This window comes from Abramis brama (genome assembly GCF_963993115.1).
Source record: "Abramis brama genome assembly, chromosome: 14".
Lineage (NCBI taxonomy): Eukaryota > Metazoa > Chordata > Actinopteri > Cypriniformes > Leuciscidae > Abramis > Abramis brama.
The window spans coordinates 1,629,176-1,648,473 of record NC_139976.1 but is presented as its reverse complement, the minus strand read 5'-3'; the positions used below and the strand labels follow the sequence as shown (position 1 = coordinate 1,648,473).

At 37.0% G+C, this 19,298-nt stretch overlaps 2 protein-coding genes across 3 annotated transcripts in view; one reads left to right on the top strand and one right to left on the bottom strand.

Moving 5' to 3' along the window:
- The first annotated feature begins 7,695 nt into the window (after window positions 1-7,695).
- star2 (steroidogenic acute regulatory protein 2) lies at window positions 7,696-13,651 on the top strand. The gene is made up of 7 exons (XM_084134156.1): window positions 7,696-7,833; window positions 8,388-8,510; window positions 9,447-9,583; window positions 9,673-9,831; window positions 11,385-11,569; window positions 12,324-12,417; window positions 13,293-13,651. The coding sequence occupies exons 1-7, from the start codon at window positions 7,770-7,772 to the stop codon at window positions 13,401-13,403; spliced, it is 873 nt and encodes a 290-aa protein (XP_083990282.1). The 5' UTR covers window positions 7,696-7,769; the 3' UTR covers window positions 13,404-13,651.
- A 1,660-nt stretch (window positions 13,652-15,311) lies between these two features.
- Window positions 15,312-19,298, bottom strand: part of adamts14 (ADAM metallopeptidase with thrombospondin type 1 motif, 14) — a 76,782-nt gene continuing 72,795 nt past the window's right edge. For both annotated transcript variants that reach the window (XM_084135059.1, XM_084135058.1), the window contains exon 22: window positions 15,312-16,952. In XM_084135059.1, the coding sequence (XP_083991185.1) occupies window positions 16,543-16,952 (410 nt within the window). In that variant the 3' untranslated portion in view covers window positions 15,312-16,542. The remainder of the gene's footprint in view (window positions 16,953-19,298) is intronic.

The window sequence follows — 19,298 nt, the reverse complement described above, 5'->3', positions numbered from 1 at the left end:
GCACACTTGAACATACACTAAACCCACTCTCGGATTCAGAGTCATACACAAATCGTTTTCTGTCCGCCGAAGATGCAGATCGTTCGCCATATGTTGTGAATCTTCTATTGAACAGCTTCTGTTTCAGCAGGGAACCGACTTCAAGATCTCAGGGATCGAACCTGTCAGTTTCATCAGGCTTGCAACATTAACGTGCATGTGAAACACTCTTCCATAGTTGCTTGATGCATTATTGACTCTCTTTCAAAGAATGATAAATAATATCTTTATATTAAAAATATTATTATTTTCAAGATACATGTCAGGTCACATTTTAACCAAAAATAAAAAATCATATTCCACATATAAGATGTGATCTAGACATAAGAGACTGTTGAGCAGTGATTTACAGTATTCTGCTGTAGTGAAAGGAGGGTTTGTACTATTAAACCCAGTGTTATTCCGTGTCATGCAGGAATCTATAATTAAAACGCTTTTATTTCAGCGGGGAACCGAGTTCAAGATCTCAGAGATTAAATCTGACAGTTTCGACAGTAATATGTGCATGTGAAACGCTCTATAATTGCTGCTTGATATTTGACTCTCTCTCAAAGAATGATAAATGTAAAATTGGTGATGGAATGTGGAGAAGATGTTCATCGGAATGTAAACATGAAATCAAATTGAACTCTATTTACATACATTTTGAACGATTCTTCAGTGCACGTTATTCCAAAGAAAAGTCTTTCATTGGAATGCAACAACTCTCTGGCTGAAATAGCTCTGAAATGGCTTTCCATTCCGGTTGACGTCATATAATGTGTTCACAGCAGGTAAATACTGGTGTTGTAGTGTTAGGCCTCTGTTGTAGATGATGCCGCCTTTCTCAAATCTAACTAGTAGTTAATACAATTATATAATGCCATGGTTAAAGCAATACTAAGGAACTTTTCCACATCGGTCCCCCTACAGGTTGGAAGTGGAATTGTCCATTACCGCTGTCGTAAATAATTTCGCCGCCCGCAGTCTACCGTCGCCCGCACACTCGCTGTTTATCCAGCACCGGCTTTGGAAATAACGATGTCCACAGACAAGGTAGAGTATGTTGCATGATTTCATGAAAGTATGATGTATTGCGACATCAGAAACGAAGAAAAACTAAATAATGACTATTGTAACGCTTGACGTAAAGCAAGTCAAATTTGTAGTTTTCTTATGTCTCATTCGAACTACAGAAACGCAACCCGGTTTGGCAAACTTGCATAGTGTGGTTATAGCCGATATAGGGCTGCAAAGCGAATGCAGAATTGCCGTTCACCCTGTTACGACTTGATGAACCACTGACACGATTTTGGAAACATTATTTTAAGGTAAAAAATGTTCCTTAGTGTTGCTTTAACTGCTCAAGTTTAATACAGTCACATTCAATTAGGCTCCCATTGGTTTTTACTAGATAAATACTGCTGTAATAAGCAACAAATTACATGCATCTATATCTACTCCGCTAACATGGAACTTTGACTAACATTTTGGCAAGTTTTTTCTGCAAGTAAATAGAATGTAAAGTTATCTGGTCTTTAATAATGTTCTTAAAACATTAGCACAAAAACATTAGTTATACATCATTCATGGAATGTTTTTATTTTTTTCTGAAACATTTCAGTTGGACATTCCTCTGACATTTTTTAAATGTAACAACTTGTTTCAGAACGTTCAGAGAACATTCAAAAGTAACGTTTGCAGAATGTTTGAAGAATGATGAAATGGAATGTTTACAACAAGAAAAAAAACCTAACGTTTTAAAAAACTGCACAGAAATAAGGTTAAACGGGCCGTGTGTTTGGAGCACGCCAGTGTTTGAGCATGTGGTCAACAGGTGAAGTTCAGTCTCAGCGTCATTCCTCCTCCTCAAGGACACCTGCTGGCTGATAACAGAGTCTTCAGCACGCGCACACACAGCTGCTCTCAGAGCGCTCGAGTGACATCTGACCTTTAGTGTGTACTGACATTAGAGGTCACTTCACGTATGACCTCCACGACCCGCATCCACTCTACAGAAGCAGCTTCTTCGTGAGCGTTTCTGTGAGCAAAAGTGGTTAATAGAACCAAGCGAATCTGATAGAGACAACAAAAGACAACGAAAACATGCTGTAACTGTCAGAACCACTTCTGCCGTTCAAAATGAGCCTAAACGATGTGTTTACATGCCATTGACGTCTATTGGGTGATTGAAAACTCAAAATAATAATAATAGATGCAATATCGCTGAACAGCAAAGTAAAACTAATAGTTTGAGTGATGCATTTCAGTGCTGATTGATTTATGAGTCTGTCATCATACTGTATGTGATGCAACTTCACAAATTATACACAGTTATTAAAGGATGGAGCAGAAAAACTTACATTTAACCTTCAGTTCATGCATGAATAAATATAGCCTGTTTAATTGTAGGGTTAGAGTTAGTTAGACACACACACACACACACACACACAAAGTAAATAACATTATAAATGTGGAAAAAGTGACAAAAGTACTGCAGAAATATGAGCCCTTTAATCAGTTCCTGAATAGAAACTAATGAACTTCAGTCTTTGGTCTGCTCATTTCAGCAAGAGCTTGTCAGATATACCTGCAGTGTGTGAAGGGTCGGCCAATTACTCGAGTGTCTCGTGTGGTGCATTTAGCACTTATGAAACTGCATTAGTTTACCACGCGTTCTGAGCTGAACAAAGTAGATAAATATATACTGTATATATATACCTGTAAAAAAAAAAAAAAAAAACTCTAAAGAGTTTGAAATTCAGTTTCTGCTGTGGAATCAAAACTGATATTGAGAATTGTGAAACCATGATATTGTTACTGTGAAGTAAAATTGCGATTTTGGTCATATCGCCCATCCATATTCTTTGCTAGATAGCAGAAAAGGTTCCCACAGTTTTACATACAGTATGAATTTTTTAATAGTGTTCACCACAAGTAATAGACTACATTGTAACCAGAAATGGTTATGGCTGCTATTTTGCATAAGTATATTTGTAATTGCCAGAAAGAAAGAAAGAAAGAAAGAAAGAAAGAAAGAAAGGGCAGAGATGTGGTTAGGAATGAAAAGTCAGTAGGCCGATGTAGTTTCTTCATTCACTGTGACCTGTACCTGCACTGGATGGCCAATTTCACATGTATTTTGTGTATTTTCAAAATACAAAATACTGTATTTGTATTTAAATACATTTTTCCACACAGTATTTTGTATTTGTATTTTAAATACTTTTACATGTATTCATGCCCATCTCTGGCAGTAGATCCAGAGTGCCATCATCACACGGCATCTCTAAAAGCGCCAGAGATCTCCACTTTACATGCAATAAACTTTACAGTTTTATTCTATATTCTAAAGGATTATACAGAGCACTTTGTTCATTTGCCTTTTGATTGGTTTATATGACGTTATATTCCTAAACACATGGTGAAAATGATTGTCTGTTGACAGATGGAGTGAGAACAGAGAATCTCCTCAATAAAAACCTTGAATACGTCAAGAACTTTCAACCTTAATTTATTCAGTGTTCAGATTTGTGTTCTGGAAATGTATCTAAATTACAAATAACAACTTATTGTTTCTATGGTTTCGAGATCATTCCACTTCTCAATCACAAAATATAACCTGTAACTATTCATCATGGTAATTAGTCCTCACTGCAGGCTTAAGAAGTTCAACAGCGATGCGTTATAGTTGTTGGATTGTAAACACACTCTTATTAGTGTGTAGGTGATTGACCTTTGACCTTCTCATGACTTCATTTATCAGCTGAGATTTAAACCGTCAGAGGCTCGATAGATGACGGAGGATGAAGAAGACCTCGTTCCCTTTGAGGCTTCCTGAGTTTTTAAATGTTTTTTCACTGGTCTAGACACGACAGCCACTGGTCTGAGGTCAGTGAGGACAAACGCAGGGACTCTAATGCAGCGCTTCGACTGATGTAGTTTGCTTCAGAGAGAATGTAAGAGAAAGCAGTTTTTCTTGCCATGCATTAGCAGGTGGAACGGGCACATCTCAGATGAATCAGACGAGTTAGAGCTCTTACTGACGTCACACTCACTAAACCACACACACTTGCAAATGTGCAGCGGAAAGATCCAGAAACTCTGAGAAGCTCAGAAGGGTAAAAGCATGCATCATAAAAGCAGAAGTGTTGTGAAAGGTTCAAAGGGCAATGGGATGCGTTCAGAGTTCAGAGTTCTCTTGAAAACGTTCTTCTTAAGTAAGATGACTTTTGCAGTAATTTGACATAAAATGCTGCATTCGGTTGATACATTCTTGCAAAAACATTTACTGACTGATTCATGATCATCATGTTCAGTTAGTAAGCTTTGTTTCATGACATGATTTTATTTTCTCTTGCTTTACTTAAATATTTAGGGCTCAATGAAGATAAAAAGTGTTTGAATAGCAAATAAAATCTAATTCTATTTGGATTATGCAGTTTAGACATAAACTAATGTGATGCATATCTGTCAATAATGCATTAATGAAACGGGTCAGATCAGATTTCTGCACTAAAAATCATGACGTTAACTATTCGCATTAATTTGGTTCTATTTAAATAATCATTCTTTAAAATTGCTTAGAATCAGCATAAATCTGTTCATTTAGAAAACAATTTTTTTTCAGTTAGAAAGTATGAACATGGTCTGTTTCTTTTATGTATGACAGACAAATATGCATCACATAAAGTTTATTAGTTAGTTTGTTAACACTGTAATCCAAATGCATGAATATTTGACATGCACTGAGTGCATTTTTGAGTGCATTGCAAATGCATGAAAATTTTACAGGCAATAAAAATATCTTAAATGTATTTTAGGCCTTTTTGAGTGCATGCTGCATAATCTATTCATACTGCAATGTAAGTGTTTGTTTGGTGAATTTCGCTGGTCTAATAAGTGTTTTATGCCACATTTCTCAAAATCACTGCATGCTAGATGAAATGTAATTGGTTTTCTCACACGAGAGACGGTGAGAGAAGGAGTTTCAATGCGCTGCTGAATTCATCACGCTCAGACAGATGAACTTCTCTAGAGCTTCAATCACTCCATGCATACGACACAAAATATCATGGACTTGATGCATTCTGGTCATTCACAAAGTCAGTTTTAAACGAATGCAAGACTGCACGTTTTGTTTGCAGTTGCAGCAGAATTATTTGCATACCACTGAATAGTTAACCAGCCAAATGTAGTGTTTCTGTCATCAGCAGGTCAACAGAAGCAAAACCTTCAACAAAAAACAACGTTCACAATTTACAACCATTTTACTTCTATAAAGTGACTCGACTTTATCCAAAAGAAATCGACTGTGACCTGCGTGTGTTCGCTACTCTGAACAGCTTTCTGACTATTGATTAGCATCGTTCAATGGCTCATCTGATCTAGATGACATCGAGCAGAAAAGAGTTGTTCAGAAGTGCAAAAGCTGTTTTCAGAATGAATAATAACTCACTGCTTAAACTGTTTTTGGTAAATAAAAACTATTTTTAATGATGATTTTAGCAGTAGTGTGTGAGATTGTCGTCACATAAATCACTCACAATTACATTTATAATTCATGTCGACATTAAAACTGAAAGCCGTCATTTATTTCTACAGTGCTTTAATATAGAGAGTTACTTTGTGTAATAAACAGGAAAATAACAAGTTCATCAATTATTCAAGTGATATTATTCAGCTCAAGTCAGTTCAATGCTGATCCAATTCAGTTCGACAACACTGTAGTGTCAATGTTGCAAACTTCAATTATGAATCTAATTCGATTCAGCCAGAAGCAGCAGAAGACAGCGATTCAGCGCAATTCAGTTTTATTGTCATCCGACAGTGCCAGTGCAGTCAAATCATTAATATTACTGGAATATGAAGTCAAACCCATTAAAAATACTAATATTATCCTCTGAGCTGGAGTTTTCTGCGGAGACCCTCAGGACAGACTGAACGGCATCAGGAAAATATAAATTAAAATATATGTAGTCATTAAAAAAAAAAAACACTGTAATAGACCTCATGTGCATAATGTTTTTTTTTTTTTCTAGACTGAATTCATTCTGCCTAATTGATGATTTCAGGCATGAAAATGAGAGAAGACTGTAATTCGACACCCCAGGCTGAGCTAAACGCTTTAATCGCAGGGTTTGGGTGCATCTGTTGCAGAATGTTTCTCAATGCAACAGATTAAAGTAATCCTGTATGTTCAACATGAGGTGAATGTGTGTGTCGTGCTGGATGTGCTTCTGCTGCTGGCATGCAGAGGTGTGGATGTTATTCGGGGTGAAGGTTTCTCTCAGGGTTTAACAGAGGTTAAGGTCAGTGTTAGGGTCGTTCTGCTGATCTCTCATTTCTAGATACTGGGGAATATTAAAGCTTTAAACACCTTGGCGAGAGAAAAAGATTTGCAAATATGTATAAATAATCTTCTGATGGTGTTTTGGAGAATCAAAAATGAAAACAAATGCTTACACTTTACAGCAAGGTCTCATTTGTTGTCATTATTTAATGCACTAACTTACATGAAGTAGCAATATGTGTTTCACATTTATTAACCTTCGTTAATGCTGATTAAATGGTGTTTGTTCATTTTAGTTCACAGTGCATTAACTGATGTTTACATATACAATTTTTGATTTTAATGTAAATGTAATATGTATTAGTAAATGCTGAAATAAACATTGACCAAGATTAATAAATGCTGTAGAAGAATTGATCATTATTAGTTAATGTTAACTAATGTCTAATATATGGTAACAAATGAGACCTTATTGTAAAGGGTTACAAACTACAAAATCACTCACTGACTAAACACAATTTCTGACTTCAGTTAACAGTTAATTGACTTTAATATACTTGGAAAGACATGTGACAAAATTGTGTTGTTGTCTTTTTTGCGCTAGTAAATGCTGAAACTATACATTAAGATTAATAAATGCTGTAGTATTGATCATTGTTAGTTCATGATAACTAACTAACTAACTAACTAACTAAAATATTGTAAAAGGGTTATTAACTAACTAACAGAAATATTGTATTACCAAACAACTATCCAACCAACCAACTTATTGTAAAGTGTTACCAAACAGCTAACCAACTAACCAACCAACCAACCAACTTATTGTAAAGTGTTGCCAAAGAGCGAACCAAATAACCTACCAACAAACCAACCAACCAACCAACCAACCAACCAACCAACCAACTTATTGTAAAGTGATACCAAACATCTAACCAACCAACCAACCAACCAACCAACTTATTGTAAAGTGTTACCAAACAGCTAACCAACCAACCAACCAACAAACCAACTAACTTATTGTAAAGTGTTACCAAACAGCTAACCAAACAGCTAACCAACCAACCAACTAACTAACTTTTTGTAAAGTGTTACCAAACAAACAACCAATTAATGGTAACAAATGATACCTTATTGTAAAGTGTTACCAACCAACCAACTAACTTACTAACTAATTTCAATTTCTATCTGAACTTTACCAGATAGCTTTTAACTTCAAAAGACTTGTAAAGAGATGGCCGTGACAGATTTGTGATTTCTGACTGAACTGTTCCTGTCAGCTTTAGGAGGTTCCACTTCTAACAAAGAAAACCTGAATTCTTCTTCATCTCGAATGTGGCCTTGACTGCACCAAATCCTATCTTGTAACTGTAGCCGTTATCTTGTGCCGTGTCCTTCACCGGCTCTATAAAGCTGTGTGTCGTCCTCCTCCTCTCCGCCATCTCAGCGGGAGCGAGTGAACATGCAGCGGGCCGTCCTGAAGCTCTGCTGTGGGATCTCTTATCCACATGTACGAAGCATGGCAGGTACTCGACCTCAACATGTGCATGAGTTTCTCTGTGCTGTGTTTTATTGTTCAGTAACACTTTCCTGGGTAACTTTATTTTGATGGTCCTTTTTGAACATTCTACTAACTATAAGCAACTTTGCAACTACATGTCAACCAACTGTCATTACAGTATTAGTAGAGTATTAGCAGAGTATTAGTAGACTGTCTGTTTAATATCTGCTAACTCTTTATTGTGATGCTCCCCAACAGACATTAATGACTATAAGTAATTTTGCAACATGTCAACTTATTCTAACCCTAACCCTACCAGTGTATTTATACTCTACTAACACTCTAATGAGAGATAGTAGACATGAATGTGTAAAAGGGACCATCAAAATAAAGTGAAACCCTTTCCTGTAGCTCAAACAGTAGAGCGTTGGCGCTTGCAACGCCAAGGTCATGGGTTCGATTCCCAGGGAAAGCAAGAACTGATAATGTAACTCTGTATCTTGAAATGCAATGTAAGTCGCTTTGGATAAAAGCGTCTGTCAAATGCATAAATGTATTGCGTGTGTTTGTGTCCTGCAGGTCTGCAGCGTGCAGCTCTCGCAGCGTTCGGGCAGGAGATCTCCGTTCGCTTGCAGAGCCGGGGACACATGAGCCGTCCCGCATGGAGCCCGTCGAGATGGACTCGACACCAGGAGGAGGAGAGTGAGTCTGTGCATTCATTTACCTTACAGTATTCTAGCAAATGTCTAAAGATGACGAGTGCAATGAATGATGATTCTCAAACAAAATACTGTTAAATGAAGTTTCTTCTGCTGCACCAAGGCTGCATTTTTATTTGGTCAGAAATACAGTAAAATTGTGAAATATTTTTACAATTTATAATAGCTGTTTTACATATAATAATATATTGTAAGCTGTAATTTATTCCTGTGATCAAAGCTGAATTTTCAGCATCATTACTCCAGTCTTCAGTGTCACATGATCCTTCAGAAATCAGTATAATATGATGATTTGCAGGTGAAGAAACATTTATGACAATTATCAGTGTTGAAAACAGTTGTGCTTAACATATATATATATATATATATATATATATATATATATATATATATATATTTATTTTTATTATTTTTATTTATTTTTATTTATTTATTCAGGATTCTTTGATAAATAAAAAATTCAAATGAATAGCACTTATCGTTTGTAATATTATTAATTCATATTAATTAATTAATTCATATTATTAATTGACACAATTCGTTTTTTAGGATTCTTTTATGAATAAAAAAAAATTGTTCTTTTGAACTTTCTATCTTTTGTTACATTATAAATGTCTTTCCTGTCACTTTTGATCAATTTAATGCATCCTTGCTTAATAAAAGTATGTTACTTTCAAAACAAAAATCATACTCATCCCAAACATTTGAACTGTAGTTTTTACTTAAATCTAATTTATTTATGCCGCAAACAAGAAAACAATTTGCTGAAAGAATAAGAACTGCATGTTTAGAATGTTTCATCTTCAAGACAGTCTGACTGTCACTCCTTTACTTTCATCCGATCACTCACTAACAGTGCAGAATCTGAAACATGCATTCTTCCTTTGGCGTAATTTCTTTTCTTACTGAATGTCATCAGAGACAGACCCAGCAGAGCAGAGGACGACTGCATTAGCCGATGAGGACGTGTTTTATCTGAGACGAGGAGAAGAAGCCCTGAATGAAGCTCTAGAGATCGTGGAGTCCAAGGATGGATGGAAACCTGAGATGGCCGAGGTGATTGTCTTTGAAATTAAACATTTTCCTGGTGTGCAGTTCGCCAGAACATGTTCTCACAGTGAACGATGGACGTCTTTTCTCTGTAGAAGAACGGAGACGTGATCTATAGCAAAGTTCTCATGGGAAACCGGAAGGTTTTCCGACTGGAAGCCGAACTGGACGCGTCTCCAGAGGAACTTCACGACATCTTGTTCGTCCGAGTGGAGGAGATGCACGAGTGGAACCCCAACATCAGACGCATCCGAGTAAGACAACTTCAATGTGCAAAAAAGTCGTAACAATGAACGCCTTCCCACATGCACTTGACTAAGTCGTAAGTGTGGGAAACTCAGAACTTAATTTAAATATGTGGCATGTCAGTGAGAAAATATGGGCGACAAAATATTCATCATTTTGTAGAAGCATATTGTAGAAAAGCTATATCTACATCTTGCTCCGGCTAAAGTGACATGTCGTAATTAATGGTGCGTTCAAGTCCTCCTGGGAAGTTCGTATTTACGAGGTGGGAAGTCGTGTTTAGTCGTAATTACACAAAAATACAGCAAGGTTCTTAAACTCTAGTTCTATAAAATGAAGAACGAAGAAATGTGCATCAGGTGTATTTTGCTTTTTTGTGTTTTTAATTAATTTATGAAGCCACGTTGCAAAACGTTCTGGTTACATATTATATAGTTATAGTATAATGCCATCATATTCGGTGCAGTCACTTAGCTTACTTCGCTGTGAATAGAAAAGTCTAGCAATATCACTACTAAATACCTTTAAAGCTGCAGTCCGTATCTTTTTTGTGTTAAAAATTATCCACAATAAATGTTTGAGCAAGTGCATCACCAGCCAGTGTTCAACACTCTCTGCTTGCCGTAGCTCGACTCAAACCGGTACGCTTGTAATAATGTTTTTAACTCCAGTGGTTCTGGTGGATTTCCGCGGGAAATTCGAGCATGTCTTTGCGTCGTTCCGTCACATCTGTACACACAGAGAAGAGTCTCGGCTAGTCGGCGGTGAGTGTGAGGATGCTGGAGATTTATAGCCTTTTCTCACAGCACTGGATATAATTACACTGAGCAATTTGATGGCGGATCCAGAAAGGTTCAAACGACGATCACCAGCTGGAGATTCACCCGCTGTAAAACGCGAAAGACTTCGGACTTCGGAGCGGCTACAGAACAAAAGACTGACACCGGCCCGTGCGAAATCATTAACATTAACAATTTGAGAACAAAGTATAATTTGCACGGTTTGACGTGATATGATGAGCGATCGTTAGATTTAATCAGTGTGATTTACTGCAATGCTTTTTTCTCTTAGTTGCTCAGAACAAAAGTGGATGTTACTTGTTTACATTTTCCGGTGAAAATTCTTATGTTGGTCACACTTCCCAAAAGTATAATCTGTGATTGCGAATGCCAGGATCCACACCGGCGGCGACTGACAGCCGCACATTCTCCTCAAAACATCGGATTCATCCGCGCTGTGCCGAGCCGAGGCACAACCCACGTAAAGCTGATCATTCCGCGAATAACTGCAATTGCAGATTTCGAACAGAGATGGCGACAAAGAGGAAAAACTACGGACTGCAGCTTTAAGTATTGTGGTATTCCACCATGTTTATCACTGACACGCCCACAACTCGTAAAAATCGGGGCTTAAAGAAAATCCTGAGCTTCCCACTCATGTCGACATAGTTCATGTGCATTCAACTCGTAAATAAGAAGCACCATAAGACTTTGCAACTTGTAAATACGAACTTCCCAGAAGGACTTAAATGCACCATTAAACAAGCACATTTACTTCGCAGGTTCTGAAGCATGTGGGGAGGAACACCATGGTCACACACGAGGTGTCGGCAGAAACAGCAGGAAACCTGATTGGCCAGCGGGACTTCCTGAGCGTCAGACATTCGTTGAAGAGCGAGTCACGTGTGTATTTGGGCGGAGCCGCGACGCAGTTCGAGTCCCTGCCGCCTCAGCCGGGGTTTGTCAGGTAAATGCAGCGCACATCAGAAAGGGTTAATTCAATTATGCCTTTGCCAAAAAGTAATTATACATTTAAAGTAGTTCATTTACTCACCCTTCCCAGACAGCAACATAGTGTCGGCCCAGATCCGGCCCACATCTGGTACACGTGGTTTGCACACATTCCGGATGTGGGCCGGATCCAGGCCGACACTATGCTGCTGTCTGTGTTGTTCCAGTAACATGTTCTTCTGTAAAATGCAAATCACATTTTAGACAAAATGTCTGAGCTTTTGTTTCCCAACAAAACGATTTCAAGGCTTTAACGGGTTTTTTTTTTAAACGTTTTTTTAAGGTGTGGTGTACAGGTGAATTGGGTACAAATTTTAACTAATAGATATCACCTAATTTTCCCACTTGATTTATCACAGTACATTAAGACAATTGTTTTATTTTACAAGTTTTTGGAAATGTTATGTTTGAGTATGCAAATGAGGCTTTATTGCATATTTGCATATTTGCTCACATTTGCATAGATTTCCAAAACACGCATCTGAACATTGGAAAAAGCAATGGTTTTGTTTTCATAGACAAATTTGGGTCTGTTTGTCGCACAAAGCCCTTATGCGACCTCAGATGATGTTATGTTTGTTCAATACGGGTTTGGGTTGATGAGAGATTATAACAATTCCTTTTATGTAAATTCTAATTTGGAGTCACTATAACAGGACACAATCTGAAAGTGTTTTCTCTCAGTCATTCTGTGAGTGTTTGTGGTTTAGGGCTGAAGACGGACCCACCTGCATCATCCTACAGCCGCTTCAGGATCACCCAGACCGGACTCACTTCATCTGGCTGCTCAACATGGATGTCAAGGTACAAAACGTGTGTGAATTACAGGCTCGGAAATTAACGGGGGCTTGGGGCAAAAAACGCCACTAAAATGAACAAAAAGATCAGATAAGGGTGCAAAACAAAAAAACTAAATCTGTTTCTGCATCGCATTTAGATCTGTCAACGTTGCGTCAGATTTGTTTTTCAGCATTACGCATTATAACCAATCACACACGTTTCTGTTGAGTTTATGAATGCAGTGGCCAATCAGAGGCCTTTAGATTACTCACCACTGAAAACTTTTCAAGTTTCACGTTTCAAGTTCTCTCATCAATGAGAAAGCGCAGATACGATGCCACTGCCAGAGATTCATTTTGTAGGCTACTAATTATAACTTTCTTTGCTCACTTTCTGTAAATATTTTTTTCCGAAGCTTGAATAACATTTTTGTTTTTCATGCTACTAAAATAGCCATAATTTATAAACGACTCTTAGCTTGTTGTGTCTGTATGACATGCCATTTCCTCACACACAAAAACGTTTTTATGTATTTTATTCAACATTAATAATCATTACAAAATCGACAATAATGATTTTTTTTTCCGTAATATTGCACTTTATAGGCTATTTACATACAATTGTGGCAAATTTACACTGCAAAGTGGCTCAGAAGCGCTTCTGAAATGGCATTTAGGTGTCTTTACAAAGACTGTTCAATGCCGCTCAAAGATGGTATGTACTTTTTTAGACATAACTTAGTCAGGCTTTACACAGATTTGAGCAGCATTAAAGTCATAAATAATGCATCTTCTGTTCCACCTTTGCGTGCGTTGATGTTAATCGGGTTTTATTGCCAACAGTCTTCAGTATTGTGTTGAAGTGTATCAGATGTGTTGAATGTGTGCTTGTATTTTCAGGGTTGGCTGCCACAGTCGCTAGTGAACAAGGCTCTTCCTCGAGCACAAGCGGACTTCACTAAACACCTGCGTCTCCACCTGACCGCACAAAACCCAGAACACAGGAGATGAGAGACGCTGAAGCTTCTGTCAGGCTTCAACACTGACGATATAGGAAGACAGACATGCAACATACACCTCAGATCACGACTGTACAGCAGACGAACAGTACCAAACTCATGGAAGTTATCGAAGATGAAAATTGGCTACTTGTGAAATTGGAACGATACCGATGTGTAAAAAAATGACCATATCGACCGATATTATATCGGCGGCCGATATATCGTGCACCACTAGAAATTGATTTGACCATATGCAATGGAAATAAAAATCTTTTTCACAGTGCCACACTACTGTTGTGTCTCTTGTTACGCACTCACACATCTGTGACATTAGCAGATGGATGATGATCTCACGTCAGTTTGACAGACCCTGTGTGAATTCACTGTGGATTTGACACTTCAAAGGGACTAATGGCATGTTTGAAGAGGTTGAGGAGTGAACATTTATCTTTAATAGTCTCTGAGAATCAGCAGAATAGCCTTTAGAGAGCAGGAGAATGACTCAAGTACATCAGTAGAGGACAATGACTCCATTCAATACACTGAAAAGACCTTAGACATGCCTCAAATCCACAATATAATGATGTCTGAACTTATCAAACACTCAAGGATTTTAGCACTTTATTTTTTAGAGGAACTAAAAGCAATAGTTTTTGCAGAAAAGCAAAATTTGTCATCATTTTCCCTCCTGTCACACACATGAAGAAAAAATCTTTGCGCTTGTGATCACAAGTCAAAAATGCAGCATTTTTAGGTGCACTATTGATTTTACATTTGAATTTTTATTTATTTATTTATTTTACATTTGCATTCTCAAATAAATATGCGCGACTAACTCAAATCGTATGAAAGTTTAAAATGTACAAATGTTTTTAAAACTGCATGTTCACCAAGGCTATACAGAAAAAGTTCTCTGTTGTCCATAATGAATGTGTGTTATAAATTATTAACTAAATTCTCCAGCTGGTCTCTGAGCTCTGCTGGCTTACGTTAGGATGCGCTTAAAAAAGTTAAAATCAATGCAAAAAAATAAAAAATAAAAATCTATAGAGATTGATTTGGAGAGGTGGAGATTTTGTTTTTTTCCTCGCATCCATGTGCAATCTGACTTTTTAATTTCTCCCCTCCAGCTGTCATAATGAATCCAAACAGGTTCAGATCAGCTGTTGCATTAAACATGAATTTGCTGGTATAATCCATATTAAAAAATACATCATGAGTTCATGAATTTTTGTTTTAATAATAGGTACAAATCTGGCAAATTCTCTGTTAATTAACATTTAAAAATGTTTGATGCAAATGTTTTACTTTATTCATATTGTTTGCTGAAGGGAAATTAAATATATATCTCAGATATCAGCACTGAAGTTTGTTTTAAGTCGCATTAATACACTGCAAACCTGATATTCCTTCAGTGTTTATTTTTTCCCCTTAAAGATACACACTTCTGGCCCTCAAACTGCACACGGATAAGTTGCGGCTGTGCTTAGTCTCAGCGGATGAATATGATTCTTCACAATAGATAATGCTTTACAGTGAACTCTGTCAGAGAGCTACTTATCTGTTCAATAAAACTCCTTACTCTCTTGTTGAGTAATAAAACACATTCATCTCTGCGTCGCTTTTACAACATTTCTAATCCCTCAGTTCTCGTCATCTCTGAAAAGCCAAACCTATGTTGATTCTTGTTTTATTACGAGCTCTGTCTCGTTCTCTTTCTCCAGAAGACTCTCCTCCGTTCGTTTGTTTAAAACAGGTGATTCTCCCGAGACTTAGCAGCTCCACACACACACACACACACACACACAAATCCTGACAGGTCTAAAATATCAACACTTATAATAGACTTACCATAGTGAATCAGATGTTTTGAAAAATCTGAATATGGAAGAAAAGCATAACCAGACAAAATCAGAACTCCAGTTTTCTTCTCAATGTGTATATTTTCATGTATTTCATCATCCTACAACTTAAAAATTTAATAAATATTAACACTTAAAGCTCTCATTCACGTATATACAAGTACTATACAATACAGAAATTAGGTGAAACCACATGAGAGAGACGCTGTCATGAGCTCTGGACGCTCTCGCATCCGTCCTCAAACCTGCAACTATGTACAATATATACAAAACCACCAGAAAACATCACAACGCTTTCAAAGCTAGCTCAAACAAACACGAACGAACGGCAGGTCATGCATCAGAGGTGGCTGGTGTTGTTTCACAGGTGAGTTTGTTAACATCAGACAGGAGCACCAGAGACGTCTAGAACGACGAATACACTTGCTTTGTAACACTTCAGTAGAATGCATTAAAGTAAAATGATTAGAATAATAGCTAGAGTTGTTTTAGTATCATGTATACTAATATAGTATAAGATTATAAGAATTAGAATGTCAATTTTAGTCATTTTGTCAAGTGCTTTTGCCATTTTTATTACTTTTTTTCAATAAAGCTCAAATTTATTTTTATTTCAGTTTTAGTGATTTTAGTATTTCAACTTAAACTCGTTCTAGGTAGTTAGCAAGACAGCAGTTTTAAGTTAAAAATTAAAAATCTTATGTTAATATTCTATTTTATTTCAGCTTTTACTCAAAATGGGTTTTAATAGTTCTAGTTAACAATAACAACCCTGTTGTTAGCATACAGCATACACTCAGTATATACTATAGACTTAAAAATAGCATATGAAACATTATAGTTAACATGAACTAACAATGAACAATGCTTTTACAGCACTTATTAATCTTAACATTAGCTAATGAATGCACTGTGAGCAAACAATGAGCAAATGCACTTTTATTAACTAACATTAACAATGACTAATAAATGCTGTATAAATCAATCACAAAACTACGTCAGAGTTACAAAGCAAACGTACATAAGCTAGACTCAAAGTAACACTGCTATGATCTACGTGGCGTACTGGAGCCACACACACACTAAAGACCGGATTCTAGTAGTTCTGAGGACACAAAACAACACGGATTCATCTGGAAGTCACTGACGGTTTAAATAACAGCACCTTTCATCGTTTCCTTCCGTTTCCACATGTAAAGCAGAGGATTGTGGGAAGAGCAGCGGATTTGTGGTTGATGTCGGTTCGTTCTGAGGTAACCAATAACTGAGTTTCTGATTCACTGACGATCATGTGACCGGCGAGTTCCTTTTCCTCCGGGTCGAGTCTAAAGTGGTGTTCCGGTTCTGGAGTCCGACCGGTTCCCGGCTGACAGGAACGCTCGGCGCTGGAGGTAGAGGAGAGGTGACGGACTCCGATCGGATCTGGAGCGGGACAGAAGTGCTGGAGTCCGCTTTCGGGCTGGCTTTAGTGGTGTGGACGAGTGGAGGCGTTTCGGGACTCGTCTGGAGCAGAGGCGGGAAGGTGAAATCCGGAAGCCAAGAGAACGGAGGATGCAGATCTGGAGAAACGGTGCTGAAGAAACCCATCTTCCTGTTACAGGACTCGCAGCACAGCTTCTGATAACCCGGGATGGAGCAATACCGAGCCAGAACCTCCATCTGACAGAAGATCGACTTATCACCCAGACACGGCTCGTCTGCGGGAGACAAAGGGGAAAGACGACGTTTTTGGACATGAAACATAAATACTTTAATCGATCAATCAATTAACTAATAATTAAAATACAGTAGAATCATTCAATGTGAACAGGGCCTAAAATTAACATTCGCCAAGCGCCAAATGCGAGTAAAAATCGGCATTGACGAGTGTGTGAAACTATGGAAGCTTGTTTCTGCCACAGAATAAAACATTTTAAAAGATAATTGCGACTTTTTATCTCACAATTGCGAGTTTACATCCGCAAATTCTGACTTTATTTCTTGCAATTGCAACTTTATATCAATTCTGACATCTTTTCTCACAATTGTGAGATATAAAGTCCAATTCTAAGGAAAAAAAAGACAGACTTTTTTTTTTAACCTCAGAATAGTTTATATCTCACAATTCTGACTTTATAACACGCAATTGCGACTTTATATCATGCAATTCTGACTTTATATCTCCCAATTATGTGTTATAAAGTCAGAATTGCGTGACAAAGTCGCAATTGCGAGAAAAAAAGTCAGAATTCTGACTTTGTAATAGGCAATTGCGACTTTATTTCACGCAATTCTGACTATATCTCGCAATTCTGAGAAATAAAGTCAGAATTGCGAGATGTAAACTCGCAATTGTGAGATAAAAAGTCGCAATTATCTTTTAAAATGTTTTATTCTGTGGCGGAAACAAGCTTCCATGTGAAACAGTGTCACTCACCAGTTGGTTGGTATTATTTTTATGAATCGTAACAATGCATGAACGTGAACAAACGTGAACACACTCGGGACAGTTGACGGACCAGCTCTGCATCGTCACAAAATTTTAAGTTAAGCTTTGGTAAAATTTGGTTTTGTCTTAAGTGAACATAAACAGTTGAGAGTAAACGCATGTGTGTCAGTATCAGTGTATTAGATCAGTGCATTCACTCTTAAAGTGACAGTAGCCTAATATTCCTGCTAATATTCCTGCTAATATTCCTGCTAATATTCCTGCTAGTATTCCTGCTAATATTCCTGCTAGTATTCCTGCTAATATTCCTGCTAGTATTCCTGCTAATATTCCTGCTAGTATTCCTGCTAATATTCCTGCTAGTATTCCTGCTAGTATTCCTGCTAATATTCCTGCTAGTATTCCTGCTAGTATTCCTGCTAATATTCCTGCTAGTATTCCTGCTAGTATTCCTGCTAGTATTCCTGCTAATATTCCTGCTAGTATTCCTGCTAGTATTCCTGCTAGCATTCCTGCTAATATTCCTGCTAGTATTCCTGCTAATATTCCTGCTAATATTCCTGCTAGTATTCCTGCTAATATTCCTGCTAGTATTCCTGCTAGTAATCCTGCTAGTATTCCTGCTAATATTCCTCCTAGTATTCCTGCTAGTATTCCTGCTAATATTCCTGCTAGTATTCCTGCTAGTATTCCTGCTAGCATTCCTGCTAATATTCCTGCTAGTATTCCTGCTAATATTCCTGCTAATATTCCTGCTAGTATTCCTGCTAATATTCCTGCTAATATTCCTGCGGTTTTTAATGATTATCAAACAACAAAAGACAGAACAATCACTCACTGCTCTTGACTGAATAACTTTTGTTACTTTAATAAGGATTCATTAATAAGGATGTTTAATTTATACAGTGAAGAATATGCAGTGTTATTTTACATTTGCTTACTTTATTAAATTTCTGTACCTGTAAACTACTGTTAGACCCGAGAAGCACAGTTTATTTCATTTGCATCTTTGTTATATTGTATTTATTTGTGCTTTTGTAATTCATAGCATTGTTATTGTTTTTCTAGGTAATACAATTAATTACTGATTTAAGTATTGCTTGTACAGTGCAAAAAAATGGTATGTGAATTCTTTTTTTCTTTTCTTTTTTGGAGAAATAAATTACTAATACTTTTAATCATCATTAAATTAATCAAAAGTGACAGTAAAAAAAAATCTATTTCAAATGCGTTTTTTTTTTTTACTTTCTATTCATCAAAAAATCCTGAAAAATAAAATGTATCAGTTTCCACAAAAATATGAAGCAGCACAACTGCTTTCATCATTGATAATATCATAAATGTTTCTTGATCATCATATTATACTGATTTCTGAAGGATCATGTGACACTGAAGACTGGAGTAATGATGCTGAAAATTCAGCTTTGATCACAGGAATAAATTACACTTTACTTTATATTCACATAGAGAACAGATGATTTAAATTGCAAAAATATGTCACATTTTTACTGCATTTATGAATGAATAAACAGGCTGATCACGGCAGTGAATAAACACAGAAGTGGATCACTGGCCTGATCAATGACCCGTCAGCGTCTGTATCGACGAGTCACTT